The following is a 19,671-nucleotide window of genomic DNA, read 5'->3' as shown; positions in this document are numbered from 1 at the left end:
TAGAAAGGGCAAAATTAAACTCGCCGCTTGTTCCCAGTAATTTTCTCTTTTGATGGCCAAGTATTTTCCACATTTGGATTATTGGGTCACAGCCAGTCTGAACATGGAAATTCAGCTACCATGCCAATAATGTCGAAGAGCAACACTGCATCAAAACAAGGAAGCAGCAGACTGGGAATATATTAACTATCAGACATCTCTGAAAAGCCCAGACCTGCCATCTCAAATCTTTGTGGTTAAAGAGTTTTGAAGATGTGACCTTTTCAGGCTAGCCCAATGCAAATCATGCTTTCCTCCTGCCCTGTGTTCTGTCCCATCTTTTCCAGCACTCAGATAACCACATGATGAACCCCATCAGACCTGACTGAAAAGGAATCCTAAAAAGTAACTTTTTGGCCGAATTGACTCCTGAAACAACCCACTCCACAGCTTACCAGTGCTAGCTACAGCACAAACACAGGAACATTCTGTGAAGGCCAACAGAGAAGGTCAACACATGCTTAAATTGCCATGGGCTTACCACCCTAAAATGTTATTCTGTACCCTAAATCTTAACCATGTACACAAACAAGTACTGAAAACCCATATTCAGACAACTCAGGAAACACACTGCTTCTTTGGTTTTGGTGAATACAGAATGAGTTTTCTTCAGGGCATAAATAAATACATGACTAGCACAATGCCAGCACTGCTGACAGCTGTCATGAGAAGCAAAGAAAGCTATTGATGACAGCATCTCCATTGCCAGGGCAGAGGAGAACAGAGTCCTTCAGAAAAACTAGCTGCAAGAACTTTGTTTTCTTTTTTTTTTAATATCCACATTATAATCAAAATTGTGCTTATTTCTCCATGCAAAAACAGTGGAAGGAATACTTGTTGGGACAGCATAGAAAACTCAATGGCAATTACAATTACCATTCCAAGGAGATCCAGATATATATTTTTACAGCATGAAAAGAGTAAATTTCCTGGCAAAAGTTACGCTTGGAAAGGCCAAATTGTAAGACCTGACAAAAATTACACACAGTTCCAGAGCTTATGCCCAAAACTAAGCCACAATACAAGTACTCCATGCCAAATTCTCTTAAAATACAGTATGTTAAGATGCACTGTAAAACATCTGAGGAATATTTATAAAGAATGTCTTTTAACTTTTCAGCTCTGATGGCATTTTAAATTACATTTTATGAAATAATAACACGATTATGGTTTGCAATTTAAGACTAGATAAAAACTTACCACTTTAATTGAAGCAGATTTATCTTCAAATGGGATATTTCCATGCTGTCAAAAACCCCCAAAACAATAAAGACAAAGTAAGAGAAACTTTCAGAATGAAAACAAAATATTTACATACCCATACTAACTTGCTCTCACCCAATATTTATCTTCAGTGGAAAGGATCTTTCTTGTATAAACTTGTCAGTGTTCTCATGCAAAATATTTACGTTGCTTTCTTGATAAAACAAGCTACTAAAATAAACAGTTATTTTTCCTGGAAGCAATCTAGCCAACAAAGTCTGAAATGCTTTCTGCTCACTCTGTTACAAAGGTATCAAATGTTTTCCTAAATTTAGCTTCCCAACATAAGTAAAACTTATGACTTCTCCTTTCTTTTCCTACACTGCCTTTTTCCAGCCTTCCTTTTTATCTGCCCATCTCCTTTACACGAAACAACCAACACAGTTTTAATTAAAGAATAAAAGAAAATAATCTCAGGCAGAAATAAAATTTAGAATGCATTATTAAATTTTCTTAGTGAAAACTGTAAGAAACCAGAAAGGAAAGCGTCAGATATGTGTACACAATACTCATTTAAAATTACAAAATACAGTACTAATTTTGGTCCTGGTCCACCAGAACAAGTGTACTTCTCTTCTTCAAACTGAGATCTTAATTTCAATAATACTTGACAAAAAATACTCTCAACTCAAAATCCATTACAGCACTCTATCATCTCACCATTACTTTTGGGCAGCAGGAGTGACCTAACCAATTGACTAGGAAAACCAGAGTTCTTGGATCAATCAAACATTTTGTTCTGACAGGTGGAAGTGACAGAATTACTAAATAATTGACAAATCTGATGAATTGTTGAAAGGTGTCTTTTCCATCACATATGTACATACTTTTATGAAGACATTGTGCCCAAGAAGTATCACAGAGCAAAAGAAATCAGCATTTTGTTAAACAAACGATACACCTAAATCCTTTCTTCCTCCTTCCACTTCGTTGCAGTTAACATACTTAATGTTATAAAATTCAGACAGCTTTTCATCAGTGATCAAAAAGAAGGTAAGATCTGAAGATATTTTTAGTTTCAGCTTCAAGTTAGACCTGGAAATCTGTCATTGCCCCAAGGATTTTTATGAACAGATTAGATCAGCAATTTAACTGACATTTTAAATGACAAATTAGAAGGCATGAATTACTACTATTTAAAAACACACAAAGGAGCAATCATTTTCTCATCAAGAAACCAAATATGAAGCATAAATTGCTATGGGACAGGTCAGCTTCATTAATTTATTCCCAGGCTGCTGCAAGCTCTCTTGAGCTTCCAGCTCTCTTCTCAGATTTGCAATTATCTCATGTGTACCCAAACAATTATTTTGGTCTAATCTTGTTCTTCTCCAAAAGACCTTTCTGTGTTTCTCCTTTCATATGGCGAGGCCAGCAAACAGTATAATTTGATTTTTTTGAAGTTCAGACAAGAGTTATGAGGTAAATTGGGAAGAAAGAAACAAAAAAAATCAATCACCAAAACAAGCTATCTCACCTTAATTCCCTCTTCTTTGACTTGAGGATTTATCAGTTTTATGAATGAATAGAACAGCTGTCGAATTCTAGAATCTCCTATAAACACAACATGTTTGTCTATGAGGCAATTTTTTGCTTCACTGTAAAACAAAACAGCAACATTACAGAAAATACATACCTTAGAAAGAGGTATTCTCAAAATATATAGATAATTCTAAACATTATATCCAGCTCTAAGACATGATAATTTTTTTTAACAAGCTGAATTAATATACAATTTATTGCAATTTGCATTGAATTGAAAATGAACTCTCCTGCTAATGTGATTAGGCAAAAACTAAGCAGGTTTTCCTATTATGTGTGCTACAAATACAGTTGTTTCAAAAGGGTAATATACAGCCTAATTCCAAAAAAAAAAAAAAAAGAGTTACTAGGAAGTGAAAAAAGTCACAGATAATTTTATTTGGGATATTTTTACTTGCAATTTGACACGTAAGGTCAGCAATCTGAGAGTGACATATGCAGCCTCATTGGGCTCTCCATAATTTGTGCCAGTACCTCCATCACCAACATTTATTTGTATTTTTATACAGAAATACAACTATGGTAAACACTGTAGACACAGGTAAAGTCCTTGGAAAAGACTTCTTTCTCATAAATGTACATTTTTGAAAGCCTAGAGAATCAGATATAAAGTGAACAATAGATTACACTATTACTACAATTACAGCAATTACTACAGCTGCAGTCAAACAATGACACTTATTTACAGATGAACAGAAGACATGAGTTTCCTTACCTATTTTTATACTTATGCATCATACAACTGTGAGGCTGCCATACTTTTTCTCCAAGAAATCTCCCACTGGACAGAAGATACTCACATGTATCACCACCTTTGAAATGTTATATTAAGATTAGAATTCAGACACATGAAATATAAAACATAGCCCTGTTGCCATTACAAAAAATAATTTGACAACATCTGAAAAACAGAAATTGAAATAATCAACAGCAGTAAACAAATATAACTGATTGTAAATACATCATGCACAAGCTTCTGCAACTTGCCTTCTCACTCATTATACAATACTTGTTCTGTAAATCCCACCCCCAGCCACAAAATGTTAGTGATCCCACTTCTGCTGTCAAAAAGATGTTGTGACTTAGAATGGCATTTCCTTTAAGATATGCCAATCCACTCTACTATCCCAAATACACTAATATGAAATTAAAAATACAACTGTTGAATAAAGTAAACTTCTACACAGAATCACCATGTACAGCATCATGTATAGAACACAAAACTCATCACAAGGTTTGCAAGACATATGGTCATGTGGTCACCTTAGAACAGGTGATATGGGTTAATACACACACACAAAAAAAAAACCCAACCAAACATTTACACATCAATTTCCTGATGATTCTGAACTGCACTTATCTCTTCCAGTCAATAAGCTTTATGCTAATTAAGATTAATCACTTTACAGGTGCTGATGTTTCAGGTCATGTTAAATTTCAAATATCTAAGTTAGGAAATCAGTGACTGTTATCTTCCCAACTCCATGTCAGATTCTGCTGCTTTATAACTGAACACAACGGAACCCATTCACTGCAAGGGAAGCTGCTCTCCAACATTTTTGTCATACTTGGCATTTCCGAGCACTGACAAACAGGGAAATGGTTGTGAATGAAGTGGCAGGGACTTGTTCTAGCTTGGGCAGAAACAATGTACCACTGCCCATCCCTAACACTATCTCTGAAACCTTCACTTCATTAACCTCAACTCACACTTTGGTTTTCAAGCAACACAATTTACCTGATTCTCAAACTTGCCAACTCATGCAAACTATAATTCCAAGTAAGTTGCATAAAAAATGAAACTGTCAGGAATAATTAAAAAAAACCTATCTAATCAAAAGCAACATGAGTTTGATAATGAGGTGGTTTAGCATTATTACTGATATGAAGTCCTCCACTTTGCAGATGACAACAACTAGGAGATGTATCAAAGTGATGTAGGAGTGAGCTTTGTAAAAGAATACCCACCACTAATCAGACTCGCTCTGACATACATTAACTTGCTGAGAAAGGTGTGTAAGAAACCAGGACAGTTATTCATTTTCAGACCAGTAGTCAGTCTAGCCTAGTATTCCATCTTCAACAGGGGCAAAATGCAGATGCTCAGAGATAAATAAGGAGAGGGCGAATAAACATTATATTATTGCCTAATATTCTCCCAACTACGTTGATTCCAAGGGTTTACTGAAATGGACATGCAGTCTTCAATTTCTTAGCAGCCACAGAATCCTTCCAGAGTTTTCTATATCCAGAGCTGATGCTTGAAGAATCATCTGCCTTTATTTGAAATATGGGTTCTACTAGATTTACGTGGGGCACTCCCTGGTTCTTCAATGGGACAAGGCGGTTTGGATTTTTGTCTGTCATGATTTGTAGACCTCTATCACTTGTTTCTCAATCAAGTTTTCAAGACTGGAGGATGTCCTTATATAAGTCATGACCCAAGCTCAGTACCTCTGTACTCCATCGCTCTCCCACCACAATAATTAATCAAATAAATAGATCAATCCTTCATCCTACAGTACATTTACTGAAGGAACATTCCAAACATCACACACTGTATACACTTCAAACATACACTTCAAACAAGTGTATTTATCACTCCTCAAAATATTGCATGTCAAAGGGTTATGCCTCCTTTCTCAACTCCAGGTACTGACTATCTTACTGCTGCCCTGAGCAGTATTAGAAAGCTCCTGGAACTCATTCAGGCTATTACTGAAGTTTGGTATCTTCCTTCCTTCCTCCAAACATAACTGTAGAAAATATGGGGAGAGGATGAAGCAGGGGAATAAAACAAAACTGAAACAGCAGTCAAGAAAGTAAAGAGGAGGTTACAAACCAGACAATGCCTCCAGAAATGATCAGCTCTGGATTTAGCAGGTGAAATAGCAGCCAAAGAACTATGCTCATTTTAATACACCACAACTTCTTCTTAACCATCAATGAGATCTTTAAAGAAAAAAATCAAACAAACAACAAAAAACCCAACCAAAAAAACCAACCCAAAACCCAAGAAAAAGAATTCCAAGTGCCATTGTATACACAAAACACAGACCATTCTTTTTAAACTCTCTTTGTGTAAATTATCCTTCCAACACATTTTATGCTCACTTAGATACACAACATCACAGTTATACAAAGTGTATAATTTGTATGAATTTTTAAATGTTCATTATTCTAATTTATCACTCCTCAAAATTATTGTTATTCAATTGAAATTGTGAAATCTCAAAGTCTTCATTCAGCACCAGAGCAGACTAAGTTTAACAAAGCTTTCTCTAAAATACACACTCTCAAAGAGCTGGAAATTCAACTGTTCTCTATTATTCAAAGTAAAAAATGTAGTTTTAAACAGAGTCTACTACTGTTGATTTTAAGAATGCAAAATTTTAAATAAATTCTTATTTCCAAAAAGGTTTAGGACTGTATCTTTGAAATATAACAACTGAAAACCACAAAGCATTAACTTCACTGGATAATATGTAAACATCCAACCCACTTAACTCATCACAAATTAAAGACAGCCTGCACCTTGTCTTTATTCACATTCTTTTGTAAAAAATGTACATGACCCCTAAATACAACAGTCTTCCTGAACATAAATCTGACCTTCCACAATCCCAGTTCAGCATTTTTCCATACAAGTAAATTTTATACAGGCAAGTTTGACTGGAAGTACACTGGGCTGCCCCTATCTATAACACGTACTTGCATGGCTGTGGCCAAAATTAGCTAAAACCTTTCCATGTCATGACAATCAGACAAAAGGGGAAGTATAAAAGCACAACAAACACAGCAATCACTTACACAGCTTTCACAGCCTGGCTACTTTGAACCTGTTTGCAGCCCTACCTCAAACACCCTCTGGAAATCATAATAACCCTTTTTGGGATATTTTGATATAAAAATCTTGATGTAAAATGTCTTACATGTATAAGAAAGTGCTTTCTTGCAATCATTTAAAATATATTACCTAATATCATTTGGCAGCTGATACTTTTGGTGTCATGGCAAGTAAAAATCAAATGCTGATACTTTTGGTGCAATCAAGTAAAAATCAATTTACCTTCCCCCAATAATTCCTGATATTGGAGAACATTAGGAAGTTACTAGGTTTCTGTCCAGGCTACAGAATTTTAGTTTATTATTTGTCATAGAGAAGCTGTTTTATTCTTCTGCCATTTATGTTGCTCTTCTGTACACACTTTCCAAGTTCTATCATACCTCCTAAGAGTGGGTGATCTACACCACTAAGAATAAGTGAGGTGCCAGTGAGCTTTAGCTGTGCACTATCAGTGAAAACCTCTGATTTTTTCATTACAAGTCAAAAGCATTGTGGCATTTGCTGAACTTCAACTGTTTGATATCACTGCAGGTTTGCTCTTCGATTAAAGCACCTCTGCTTCTATCTATCCTAAAAATTCATCTGCTGTAATTTTTACACCTTCCTTTTCTAAACTTCTCTTTTCTACATTTTATGTTCATAGAAGCCTAAATTGGTAAGTCTGTTTTCACTATGACTCCATGTCCTCCTACCTTTAAACAACTTATGGGAAAACCTTTCCCTTACCCTTTAATTGCTTCAAGAAACTAAAAGCCTTAGGTGAAAAAACTTGAAAGTTTTGTAACAATTCATACTGACTATATAAATTTACACAAAGGCCAGCAGATTATCACCATTTTGCAATCTAAGACCAAACCCCTTTGTTAACTCTCACAGAATATACTGCAATTATGCACATTTTATTTTCCTTGTAACCTGCTTGATATGTCAGTCCCCATTTGCTTAGTCTTGCAATCCTTCTTTAAAAATTTGCCACCATCCTTCTGTCTAGTTTTGTGACTCTTTTGTGCCTAAAGGAACACTCCACAACAGGCAAGTTCAATTACCTCATGCTTGATCTACTCTAGAATTCAGTAAATGCTTCCAAGTCTCCCAATTTAATACCAGTCAGTTTATCAGACTTACCGGCATGCCAGCTAGAGGGTGAATCTAGGGAATTGTAAACATAAAGATCCCTACTTTTTTTTCCATTTCCACAATGAGCTGCCTCGCTCAGCCTTGTCTCCCATGAATGCTGGCAGCCAAGTGTTAGAACACGACACCAGTTGTGCTACAACAAACGGAGCCGCGGTCATCTCCCTACAGATCAACTTTTTCATTTACCCACAAAAACATACCACATTTTTCAGCGTGACACAGAAACAAGTAAATATATCCCTCAGCGGCTGCATTTGCATTTACGGATCATGCAAATTTCTCTGCTTCAGGGCCAAAACAAGCCCAGGGAGGAGGAAGGAGCCGAGCTCCCGGCGCCCCGTAAGCGAGGCGCGCCCGTGCGCAGCCGGTCACGGCCACAGTGACACAAGCTCGCTCGGTGCCCTGAGCTGGTCCACGGCCACCGACAACACGTGAAGCCGAGCAGCTCGGTACTGCGCTTCATCCACCAAAGCGGCCGGTTTCGTTATGTTTGAGGCGACGGTTCAAAGAGTGAAACGATATATACCAGATCTCGTACCAATTAAGACTTTAACCACTAATTGCCAGGTAATTGGCCATTAATCATGCCGTACGGAAACAAGTGACAGGGAAGAAGTCACCCTCTACCCCTGCAGCTTCACCTGCCGCAGGCCGGGCCCCCGGAGCTGCGGCGAGCTCTCAGTGCAAACACCGCATAGCCACAGCCCCGCCAGCCTCGCTCGCCCCCCTCACTCCGCGGGGCCTCGCCCGGCCGGCGGGGCCTGCGGCGACCCCCAGGCCGGGCCCGCAGGGCCCCAAGGGCCGGGTCCCCGCTGTCCCCCAGGGTCGCGTCCCTCGGCAGCCAGCGACCCGCCGCGCCACGTTCCAGACCGCCCCGGCCCGCCGCGGCTGCCGCGGGCGGAGGGACCCTCCGCCCTCCCCGCACGGCCGCGGTTCCCGAGCTCCGCCGGGGCTCCGCCTCCCCTGCCCGGCTGCCGCGGCCCCCCGCGGAGCGCCCGCGGCCGCCCCCTCACCTCGGTAGCGGCGGGAGGCGGCGTGGCAGGCGGTGAGGAGCAGGACGGCGCCCAGCGCCAGCGCCTTGGCGCTCCTCACGCTGAAGTAGTAGTTGATCTCCCGCTTGCCCCCGGTGTAGGCCAGCGCCGCCATCTTGGCTCCTCCATGACAACAGCGTGCGATGGGGCGGGCGGGCGCGGCGGGGCAGCACTGGGTCCCCGCCGGCGGCCAACGCGGACCCCGCCGCTGCCGCTGCCGCCGTCCCCGCCGCCGCGGCCGAGAGCAGCCCCACGCCCCCCGGCCTACGGGGCGGGGCCGGCGCCCCTCTCGAGGTGCCGCCGCTTCCCCTCGGCCGCCAGCGGGTGGCCCCAGCGTTCGCCTCCCCGCCCCGCAGCGCCGTGAGGATGCGGTGACTCCCGGTGGATTCCACGGGATCGCACCGCGCTCGGCCCGAGCCCCGCAGCTGAGGGGGCGGCGGCGAGGCGGAGACCTCCTGGGCACTGTGCTCCGTGAATGAGGAGCTGGGCGAGGGTCTGTGCCGCACACGGTATCGGGGCACGTATCGGGCACTGGACAGGGAGGGCTTCGTTCCAAATAATGCGATTTTTAAACACTTGTCACTCTTCTGTTGACAGCGAAATGGCCATTTCAGGCTGGGAGACCCTCACTCCCCCTGAACGCGGGTAACTGTACAAGCAAGCTGACTCACAGACTCATAGAATCAGTTAGGTTGGAAAAGACCTCTGGGATCATCGAGTCCAACCTGTGACCGAGCACCACCATGTCAACTGGACCATGACACTGAGTTTAAGGAAAGACACACAGACACTCCAGGGATGGTGACTCCACCACCTCCCGGACAGCCCATAATCACCTTTTCTCTGAAGAAATTCTTCCCAATATTGAACCTAAATCTACTTGGGTGCATCTTAAGACTGTGTCCTCTCATCCTATGGCTATTTGCCTGGGAGAAGAGGCCAACCCCTACAGATTTACCTGGGTTTGGGGGATGCATGAAATGACTGCTGAAATCAAACCTTGCTAAGATTTACGAAAGGGAAATTCTGCTCCTCCACAAGCAGCTACCTGAGTTGGGCAGGAAATCTGGGCTCCGAATCCAGTCCCTCATCAGTGGTGGGGCTGGGAAGCTGCCACCAAACCCTGCAGGCCCAGAGCAGGGCAGGCTGTCACAGGAAAGATATTTCCACAAAATAAAGTAATCATATATAAACTGTATAAACAAATATAAATCTTAGGAAATGTGTGCAGTATATAGTCACATAATGTAATGTACGTACAAAATTTGAGTTCTAAGTATTATTCTGATGTTAAGTTCTAAGTATTAATCTGATGTGTGCTGTTACTATATATTCAATGTATATATCATTTCTATCCAACCAATGTCTTAACTGTCTGCCAACATGTATGGACTGTACTTCTTTTCTATTCGAGTCTGTCTGTTGATTCATTCACTTTTTCAGTATTCTTTTTAAATAATAAAAACACTTCACTATTTTAAAGTGCTCGGGTTTATTCTCTCAGCAAAAGAGAGAGGAAAATGGTACCAAGTATACACATGGATAGTTACTTGGTTATGCTTTTCCAGAAAAACCCCATCAAAACCAAACTAAAGCAATGACAACAACAAAAATCCGGACAAAGCAACCCCCCATTTCTGGTTGTAGTAGGGATTCTTTTACTCCATGAATGAAAAATTCTTATTGATGAATTATTTTTTTCTCATGCCTCATTCAAAAAGCCGGGAATTTTCAAAGCTTTCTTACTGTGAACAAACTTTATTGTTAAAGTTTGTTTAAATTGTTAAAATATTCCTGCAAGTGCTTCAGTTTCTTTGTCTTAATTTCATATTCATTTTACACTTTAAGAAGCAACTTAAACACTTTCAAATGTATTCTCTAGCTAGAATATTTTGTAGCTTTTTGCATTGTTGCTCATTAATGATTCTTTATGGTCTTATGAAATACATCTTTCCTGCAGTCGTTGAGGACGACAGGTACTCTTCTTCATCTGTTTATATAACATTTGCTTATGAACAGGTGAGACTTTTCATCCAACCAAAACATATTTACTTCAGCCTGTCTCATTCTGCAATGTTAATATGTTAAGTTTGAGGGCTATGGGACAAGTCTGCAAGGTCCATTTATGACCATGAGTGCAGCTCCTCAAAACTTACCCAGATTGCTGCTGTTACTATAAGCAGTGTAGATGCAGAAAGCATGGGGTTCTCCCAGAGCTCCTGGGATGTTGACATAGCTTCTCAGTTAGAGTGGGTACAATTCTTAAGTAGGGAAATTTAATTTATTATTTTATTCTCAAAATCAAAAAATAAATTCAAGTCTCCACAACAAGGCTGTCTCCGGAGAATTTCAGGGATTTTCAACTAAATCATCTTCTTTCTCTAAAACACAGCAGGAATTAAAATGCTATCAAAACAACCATACTTCTGTTTACATATATCTCAGAAAATTACAACCCTTAGAAAGAGTAAATCTGTCCTGCAGCCTTTGGAGGGCTCTTTCAGATCTGCTGCCTGCTGCTGCAAGTCCCTGGGCATTCCTCACTTGCCATGAAGACCTAACACTGATCTTTAATAACTCCTGAAAACTCCATGCGTAGATTTCAACTGTGTTATTTTAGGACCGATGCTGATGCTGATACTGTTGCAGGTTGAGTATCTTAATTAAGATTAAGATAATCCCTCTATGTATATTAAATATTTATATGGGTGTGAGCAAGACATCTGCTTTTGCTTCCATGCTTCTTTGGAGGCATTGTTTCGAGTTTGATAGCTGAGATCCCCTTCATTCAGTCAGAAGCTTTCAGCTGACGTGCTGTGACTTAGGAAGTGGTTTGCATGCATATGATCTCTCTTCTAACATGTTCCTCCTTGTTTTTCACAAGCTAATTGAATTTGGCATCATGGCATGTACCTAAGTAATTCACACCAAAACCACTATATATAAAAGGCTTGATAGAAAAGGCTAATTAAGGATTGCAAAGTACCCGATAAAACCAACTCCAGACATGAACTATTAATATCTAGAAGCAGCTTTGTAAATTGTGTACCTTCTTTATTTTCCTGTCTGCTGATCAATTTAGTGTGCTGAAAGCAAACCAGAAGGCTGCTAGTCCTTCTGATCAGTCAAACCCCGGCTTTTGGTTTGCAAATGCTGCAGCTTCTTCTTGGCTTTCTGCTTGCTCTGCTGGAAGCATCAAGGGCCATCAGTGGGAGAGGAACACTTAGAGCAGCAGAGAGAAGACCCAGAGAAGAGAAAAGTGTTTCCTTTGAGAGGCAGAGGAGATATGACACTGATGTGCACGTGGGATAATGTGCATGAATATTAAAAGTAGAATGCCTCTGGAAGAATTTCAAATATGTTTTTTTTCTACAGGAATAGCCTTGAGTTAACTGGTTTAATTATTTTCATAAGAGACTGTGGTGTTTTCTATGGTCAGTAATGACTGACACTGTCATTAGTGTAGTTAAACCACTGTCATGTGGTTTTTGGCTGCTCTATTTCCTCTATGAATCAATCTAATAAGTCAGGAATGAAGGGGTTCATCCCACCTAATTCCACTCACTCATAGAGAACCAATTTATTTTAAACTAGTTACCCTCCCTCTGCAGAATTGAGAGAGCAAGTAAGGTGGTAATTTACTTGTAAGTGAGAATTAGGTGAATGACTTACCATGAAGAATGGTGACTTTCTGTTCAATTTAGAAAATAAATGTAAATTGGACAGATGTCATTTAGACAGATATAATTTAGATGAGGTAATTCTTCTTTTAATGCTTCCTGACCTTTCTTGGCAGGCTCAGCATAAATGGAAGGAGAACTTTGTGCCATGGGTGAAACCTGGCATGCACATACGAGTTTGCTGATAAACTGAGTTGGCAGGAGATGTCCTTTTTTCCTGTTTTCAGTATTACAGCCATGTGTAGCTTCTTGAGTAGGAGCTACTGTCCTCAGGCAAAGGCACAGTGTAATCACAAGGACTGGGAGCATGTAAGAAGATGAAGTGGCTACTGTAGTATAAAGTCAGATATAACAGAGAACTGACATTTAAGTATTCTCAGAGAAATAGTAGGGCATTCTGATGTGATATTTTCCCCTCTGAGTTTGTGTATAAGAGTATAATTAATTTTTTGCAAGTCTATATAGCAAGGAATATAAGCACCAGAGCTAGAAAAAACATTATCACTTATCTCTAATCTTGAAGTTTTGTAAGGGAAATGATGACATGTTCATAAGGAACATTCTGTTTGTTATATAGTAAATAGAATATTCCCTACATTAACTAACAGGTTAAGTGTTGACTAATAAATTAGTAGGATCTGCCATACCCCAAACCATATCACTTCTTAATTTAAATGGTGCAGCATTGCCAGATTGCTCTGGTCAAATTGTTATTCCAGAAACAAAGCTATGTTTCCAATGGATTCCTGGGCAGTGTGGTATTTTCAGTTATACAGCTTTTGCTGGGGCAGCTTTTGGGTACTTGCCAAATTATGGCATCAGACATTTTAATTGCTGGGTTTTCAGCCTCATAATGATAATTAATTTTTCCCTAAGAATCAAGTTTCCATGCGGCATGTGTATGCATAGTAGCCACCTATTGCAAATAGTTGATTGTGTTAATGAAGAGGGAGTACAAATTATAAGAAGTCTTTTTCTCAGTGAACTTGTTCAATCAACCAGTGTAGCCTCAGTACTGAATTTGTAGCCAAATGCTGAAACAAGTATGCTCTCAAACTTTTAAGGTCCTGGAAATTCTATCAGCAATTACTGCTTTTATAGATTTCTAATTTTATAACAGTTATAAAAATGATTTCTCAATAGTCTGTACTAAAATCAGACTGATATTAAGTGAAGTAATTATGAAATCACATGTACAAAGGCCATATTTAGCTTTATCACTAAGAGATAAATGCATCTGCTGTTCTATAACATGAGGCTTAATACTGTTTTCATTTCAGGCTTCTGTGGGTCTGAAACAAAGATGGATCAGATGAAGACAGGGAAGGGAAATGGGCAGATAACAAATATTTAAGTAATCTGTCCCCTTTAATTAAGAACAGCCAAGGGGCCACACCTTTCTGCATCATGGGGTGTGTCATTGCTGTGCAGCTACACAGTCCTGAGAAAGGTGCTGGGACACAGCTCAGCTCACTAATACAAATTATTTTTCTTTCAGCTGTTTGCAATTTTTTCCTCAAAGCTTTGTATTCATCAAAGTAATGGGTTGAGAATGTTTGGTTTGGATGACTTTTTTGGTGTGCAGTTGTAAATTTTTTCTATTTCCCCCCTCCTCTTTTCTTGACTCCTGGTTGAGGAAAAATGGCAGTCACTGTTAGTTGCTTTCAAATTGAGTTATTCTCTTTTCATTAACACTGTTTCATATTGTTTCCTTTTTCAGGGTTCTCCCTTGTGCTCCCAGTTGTGCCTTCTCAAACATCAGAATACTTTCTATTTATAGGGCAGCCTTTGGAAGCCTGCACAGCCACAGTGCAAGCTTTGCTGTGTTTGTGCAGCGTTGTAAGCCTTTCCTTCTGGCTGCCAGCAATACAGATGCCACGTGATGACCATGCTCTCTTTTAGCATCTCTGAACTAAATCCCTGCTACTTGAAATCAATGGTTTTAGGAACATAAATTTATTTTGGGTTGGGAAATTATTTTTTCTAATGAAGATTCCAGAGCCAAGGGAGTCTCTGTGGCGCAATCGGTGAGCGCGTTCGGCTGTTAACCGAAAGGTTGGTGGTTCGAGCCCACCCAGGGACGCATTTTTGCTTTTCCTCTGCCGTGGCAGGGGGTTGGAACCAGATGATGTTAAGGTCCCTTCCAAACCTAGCCATTCAGTGAAATTTTAGAAATTTGGAATTCTCTGTATAGCCTCAGGTTCACTGAAACCATTGTTTGCTGAAGTATGAAGCAATGGATTAACAGACTAAAATATTTCCATGCATCATTATTTAAAAATGAAATTGCATAGAAATAGTTTCATTTTAGCCAAATATTGCAATGTTCTCAATTCTGTCATATTTGTTTGTCTGCATGGCGCTGTGTTGTGTTGTTTGTGAGCTGTAAAGGATCTGTGCTATTTTATGATGTTGAAATGTAAACACATATATACAAAATATCAACATGGGCTACTGTGCACCTCAGGCTTAGCAAAGATTTGTCATTTAGGAATTAATAGGTAACTGAATAGTTGTGCCATTTCCAGCAATTTTGTGTAACTGGTGAGTTGGAATCTACAGGAGAGCTGTTGTATTTTGCCCCTAGCTTTAAATCTCCTGTGCATAGCACATTTTAATAATTGCTCATAGGACTGGCAAGTAGATCTAATTCTTTAATGTATTGTTTTTTCTCATGCTTTAAAAAGTCTTAAACTGAAAGGTTTAACTAACAGTGTATGACTTTCTCTAGAGCCCAAAAGCAGAACAAATCCATATGCAGTGAAGCCACTGGAGCCAAATTATCCTTCAGCAGCTTTCTCGTGGACTCTTTTTCAGGAGCTGTAGTGATAGGACAAGGAGTAATAGGTATAAATTGAAAGAGGGAGAATTTAGGTTAGATATTAGGAAGACATTTTTTACTCTGAGGGTAGTTGACACTAGAACATGATGCTTAGGAACCCAACTCTGGCCATGTTCAAAGCCAAGTTGGATAAAGACTTGAGCAATCTGGTAGTGGGAGGAAGCCCTGCCAGGAGTGGTCAAGACTAGATGAACTTTCAGGTCAACTCTCATCCTATAAAAGTCAATGATTATATAATTCTATTTTATTATTTCTATGAGCTTACCCTTCTCTCACAGAGCTCTCTTTCCACAGACCTGTTTTCCTGGTACATGCAAAGCACCTTGGAAATGGAATACAAATTCCAGTTGGTTTTCAACTCACTAGATCCAGATCATATCAAATAATGAATTTAAAATTTATATTCTTAGGAGCCATGCTGTCCTAAATGTCAGAGTTTCAGGTTTTCATGAAGAAAAAACTCTGTCCTTTATACTGCTGTATAGAGAAGATAATTTCAGATTGACAGAACCTAACAACTAAAAGAGTAAATTTAATTATTGTCCTTTTCTTTTGTGTGCCCTGAGTAAGCCTGCAGTTTGCTCCAAGAGCTTTCCTGCTTGGATGAGTGTTCTTCTCGTATGTTAGTGCATATTTAGGGTGCGTTCTGATGCTGGTGTTTTGAAGAAATAGCCTGTAGGATAGTCTTGGCATAGAAGATTTCGACAGCAACAACTCTGAGGTTAGTTCAGTTGCTTAGAGCACGGTGCCGATAACTCCATGGTTGTGGGTTTGATACCTCTATGGACCACTTATGTAAAAGTTGGACTAGGGTGGTCCTTGTAGATCTCTTCAAACTCAGGATATTTTGAGATTGTGTGAATGACAGCGAATTTGGGAATAAAAGCCCTAAAAAATCAGTCTCCAGGGGCTGGTAATAAGTATGTGAGGCAGTAGGTGGTGCACAACGCCTATGAAAATGCTGGAGAACTGCTCTGCTGTTAGACTGTGTCTTCAGAATTGGCATTTGGGAAAAGTTTCATTTCACCTGAAGGTCCAATTTCTGTAGCTTGAACATATTAAGATATTGATAATAATTATTGTAATTTATTTTATGTATTTCAAATGCTTGTGTTCAAAATAATATTCAAATTATCTATTTGTTTGTTTTGATAGCTATATTTGCCTTAATGAGACATTTCCTGAATTGTTGGAGTGTATATATAAGCATGGATTCATGTGCAGGAAATTTAGCACATGTAATATCCAACCACATGTTTTCCAGGAAAGGACAAATGTATTCCAGCCTTAGAATATAGACATGCAGTAATTTCTCTGTTTATGCACTGTAGATTGCATTCACTATGCATCTGAGATTCATGGGGGAGCCCTATAGAAAAATAGTGGATTTCTAATGAGCTCAGAATGAAGCATGATTAAAGCTAAATTAATTAGGGGTTACTTCTCTTTACATGTCTAATAGCTTTATTTAAGCTTGCTAATATTTCACTGGAATTGGATACATGACTCTAATACTGTAAAACTCTGCATCATGAGGGTGGTAGGAAGGCAGATTCTAGGAAATCCTGTCTGAAACCTCTACAAGAAAACAAATCAAAAGTCACATCAAAAGCTTCAACTTAAACCTGACTGGTGGAAGTGTAGATATGTTGTCTGTTAATGTTGTTTTGTCACTCACCTGTATTAAAGGATATTTGTCTGTAGCACAGTATTCATATTTTAGACTGATAAACTCAGATACTGAAGATAATTGGCAGTGGCTAGTGTTACTCCCTACAGGGCTGTGCAGTTACAACTGCCCCTTCTAGAATTGTGCTGCATGGTTTGAGTTTCTTTTTGCTCAATGTTGGTCCCGTTGATGGTGTTCTCCTTGCCTCTAGTTTTTACTTACTTAGGCCATATTAATGCAAAAGCACATGCTACAGAGAGCCCAATGTGCTGCCAGCTGAGCCTGCTGTAACAGGAAACTGCATGGATGCAAAAAGGAGTATTTGCACTGGAGACATCAGAAGACAGCTTAGATACAATTTGAAGCACATACTGACAAGAGCCTTTTAATCTCTGTCCATCTCCTGAGGGCATGGTGTAAGAGAAGCTGATAGAACATATTTATTGATCGCACAGGTGAGGATCATCAGTCCCACGGATTCCAGGGAGGAAAATGGTCTGAATGCTGCAGTACTTTGGTTTGCACAGTTGTGTCACAACCGAGCGCTACACGTCAATTCTCTCCCTACCCAGCTCTACAGAGCTTCCCCAGCAATTCTGTTCTGGCTCAGCCAGGGCTTGCTGCAAACTTTGCCTTTCACTTAGTTACTCCAGCTGTTTTCCTTTCCTTCCAAGATTCTTTCTTGTTACAAATGTAAACATTAATCTATAGTTTTAGCTAATTTATGCTAATGCTCTAGAAGTATTGCTGCTCACAATGAAATTCTCCAAAGATAATGTTTATAGAGAGGCAGAGTATTCTGAAAAATAATTAAGATCACTTTACCAGAAATTTATTCAACATCTCATATTCCCGAAACTAGACAATATAAAGGATCTCTGCCCTGTCTGTCCTTTATCTCTTATTTGCAGCTATGATCTTGAAAAGACAGTTTCTTCAATACTGTATGTAGCATAAGCAAAATACTTGATCACGCAATAAGTTCTGATAAGCTGAAAACCTGCAAGGCAGACGGAATATTTTTCCAGTGCTAATGAGGCTGGAATTTGTGAGGTAAACGCTTTTTTTTTTTTTTTTTTGCCAAATGAGGCTGCTTTTCAAGCAAAGATCTGAAAACACATAATTTCGATGTAATCAGTGAGCTGATAGAAAGAAGGTGTTCAAGGACATGCCATGGAATACACCACAGAAAGCAAAGGAGGAATCAGAAGACAACAAAAAGAGACAGTGTTTGCTAGGTGTAGTTTCCTTTCTAAACTCAAGCGCGCCTTTAGCTTTGGGGTTTTTTTTCTGCCCAAGAAACAAAGGTCCACCTCCCTATCCTGGCAATAACCTTTGCAATCCTTCTAGGGAATTGCATAATCTGAGGGATGAAAATTTTAGCTTTTCTGTCCTCATAGTTAATCTATACAAAGAAAGAAAGTCTTTACTGTTTTCAAATACTGAATTACTGTTTTTACAACAACAAACTTATTTTGAAATGGTAAAAAAAAAAGCTTATAATAATAATAATAATAATAATATTTTAAGAATCATCATGGTCCAATGAGTAAATGCAGGTATTTACCTACAGTATGTTTTACTCATTGAAGAAAAAAATGGGTTATATTTCATAATGGAAATTCCCATTTTTACTAATTCAGCACACAACTGCAGCCACATAGCTGCACCCAAGATCATGTTTTGATATTTGCCCTTTTTTCCTTAATCAGTTCATTGCAAGCAGGAACAAAAAAAAAAAAAAGAATCTTAGAAACAGATTTTAGTGCTTATTCCCCCTTGCACCATTTACAGTCTGCCTTCAGACTCTCAGCTGCTAATCTTTGGAGTGGTGCTTTCTTCAGGTTACAGGGACTTTATTCTAGGTATTTTCTTCATGCAACTCTTTGGGGGTTCTGTCTGGCCATCTCACCTCTTGCCTTACATCTTTTGCTGTTGTCTTCATGGTCATCTGTGGGTTCTCTCAAGCACTTTCCCAACTACAAAAACATGGCTGTTGGAATTGCAGTTCACTTAGGGTTTTCAGCAGTCTTCGAAAAGGTCTCAAAGAAGAAATCTTTGCTTCTCGTTGTGGTTTGTGTGACAGTAAATTATTAAGGTTAGCAAAAGCATATGGTTCAGTGTCCCATACACAACTGAACACTAACCTTCCTGAGAAAACAACTAAATTTGAGATTCTTGGCATAGACTTCTGCACCTCCTTTCTAAAGTGCATAGGCATGGTTCTGCTGATTACAGCACAGCATCAGCCAGCACAGCTTTATCAACAGCCAGGAGCTTTCTGTCCTCAAGTGAAAGAGGGAAGCTTCATTTTCCTTCCATCTTTAAGTGAGATGATGGTCCTTCTTGCAGCCATTAATCCTACTTAGTAGTTGGAAAAAAGGATGGAATTATTTCTGCTTCTGAACTTCTCATACTATGAGGCACAGAGTTACTGAGTGAGTTTCTTGAGAACATCTCAAAAGTTAGTGTTGAAATGAAGAGTCAAATAGACAATCACACCCTTAAGAGAGTTGTAGGCAACCTTTTGAGGCTTTAACAAAATGTTTTATAGCAATGTGCAAAATCTTGCTCTGAGAATCTCCAATGTGTCTAAGCAAGTAATTCATTAAATAGTTTCC

General features: G+C 39.4%; 1 protein-coding gene and 1 non-coding gene across 2 annotated transcripts in view; one reads left to right on the top strand and one right to left on the bottom strand.

Annotated features, from left to right (window-relative positions):
• CASD1 (CAS1 domain containing 1) overlaps positions 1 to 9,186 on the bottom strand; it is a 28,510-nt gene extending 19,324 nt beyond the window's left edge. Inside the window, exons 1-4 of the mRNA XM_038126753.1 lie at positions 8,842 to 9,186; positions 3,560 to 3,656; positions 2,780 to 2,900; positions 1,240 to 1,284 (exon numbers count right to left, since the gene is read on the bottom strand). Coding sequence (XP_037982681.1) covers positions 1,240 to 1,284; positions 2,780 to 2,900; positions 3,560 to 3,656; positions 8,842 to 8,974 — 396 coding nt within the window. The 5' untranslated portion in view covers positions 8,975 to 9,186. The remainder of the gene's footprint in view (positions 1 to 1,239; positions 1,285 to 2,779; positions 2,901 to 3,559; positions 3,657 to 8,841) is intronic.
• Positions 9,187 to 14,548: 5,362 nt separating this feature from the next.
• Positions 14,549 to 14,622, top strand: TRNAN-GUU. Its single transcript has one exon. It is a non-coding gene; the product is annotated as a tRNA-Asn (tRNA).
• The last annotated feature ends 5,049 nt before the right edge of the window (positions 14,623 to 19,671 follow it).

This window comes from Motacilla alba, chromosome 2 (genome assembly GCF_015832195.1).
Source record: "Motacilla alba alba isolate MOTALB_02 chromosome 2, Motacilla_alba_V1.0_pri, whole genome shotgun sequence".
NCBI classification, from domain to species: Eukaryota; Metazoa; Chordata; class Aves; order Passeriformes; family Motacillidae; genus Motacilla; species Motacilla alba.
This window is presented reverse-complemented; position numbering and strand designations above follow the sequence as displayed.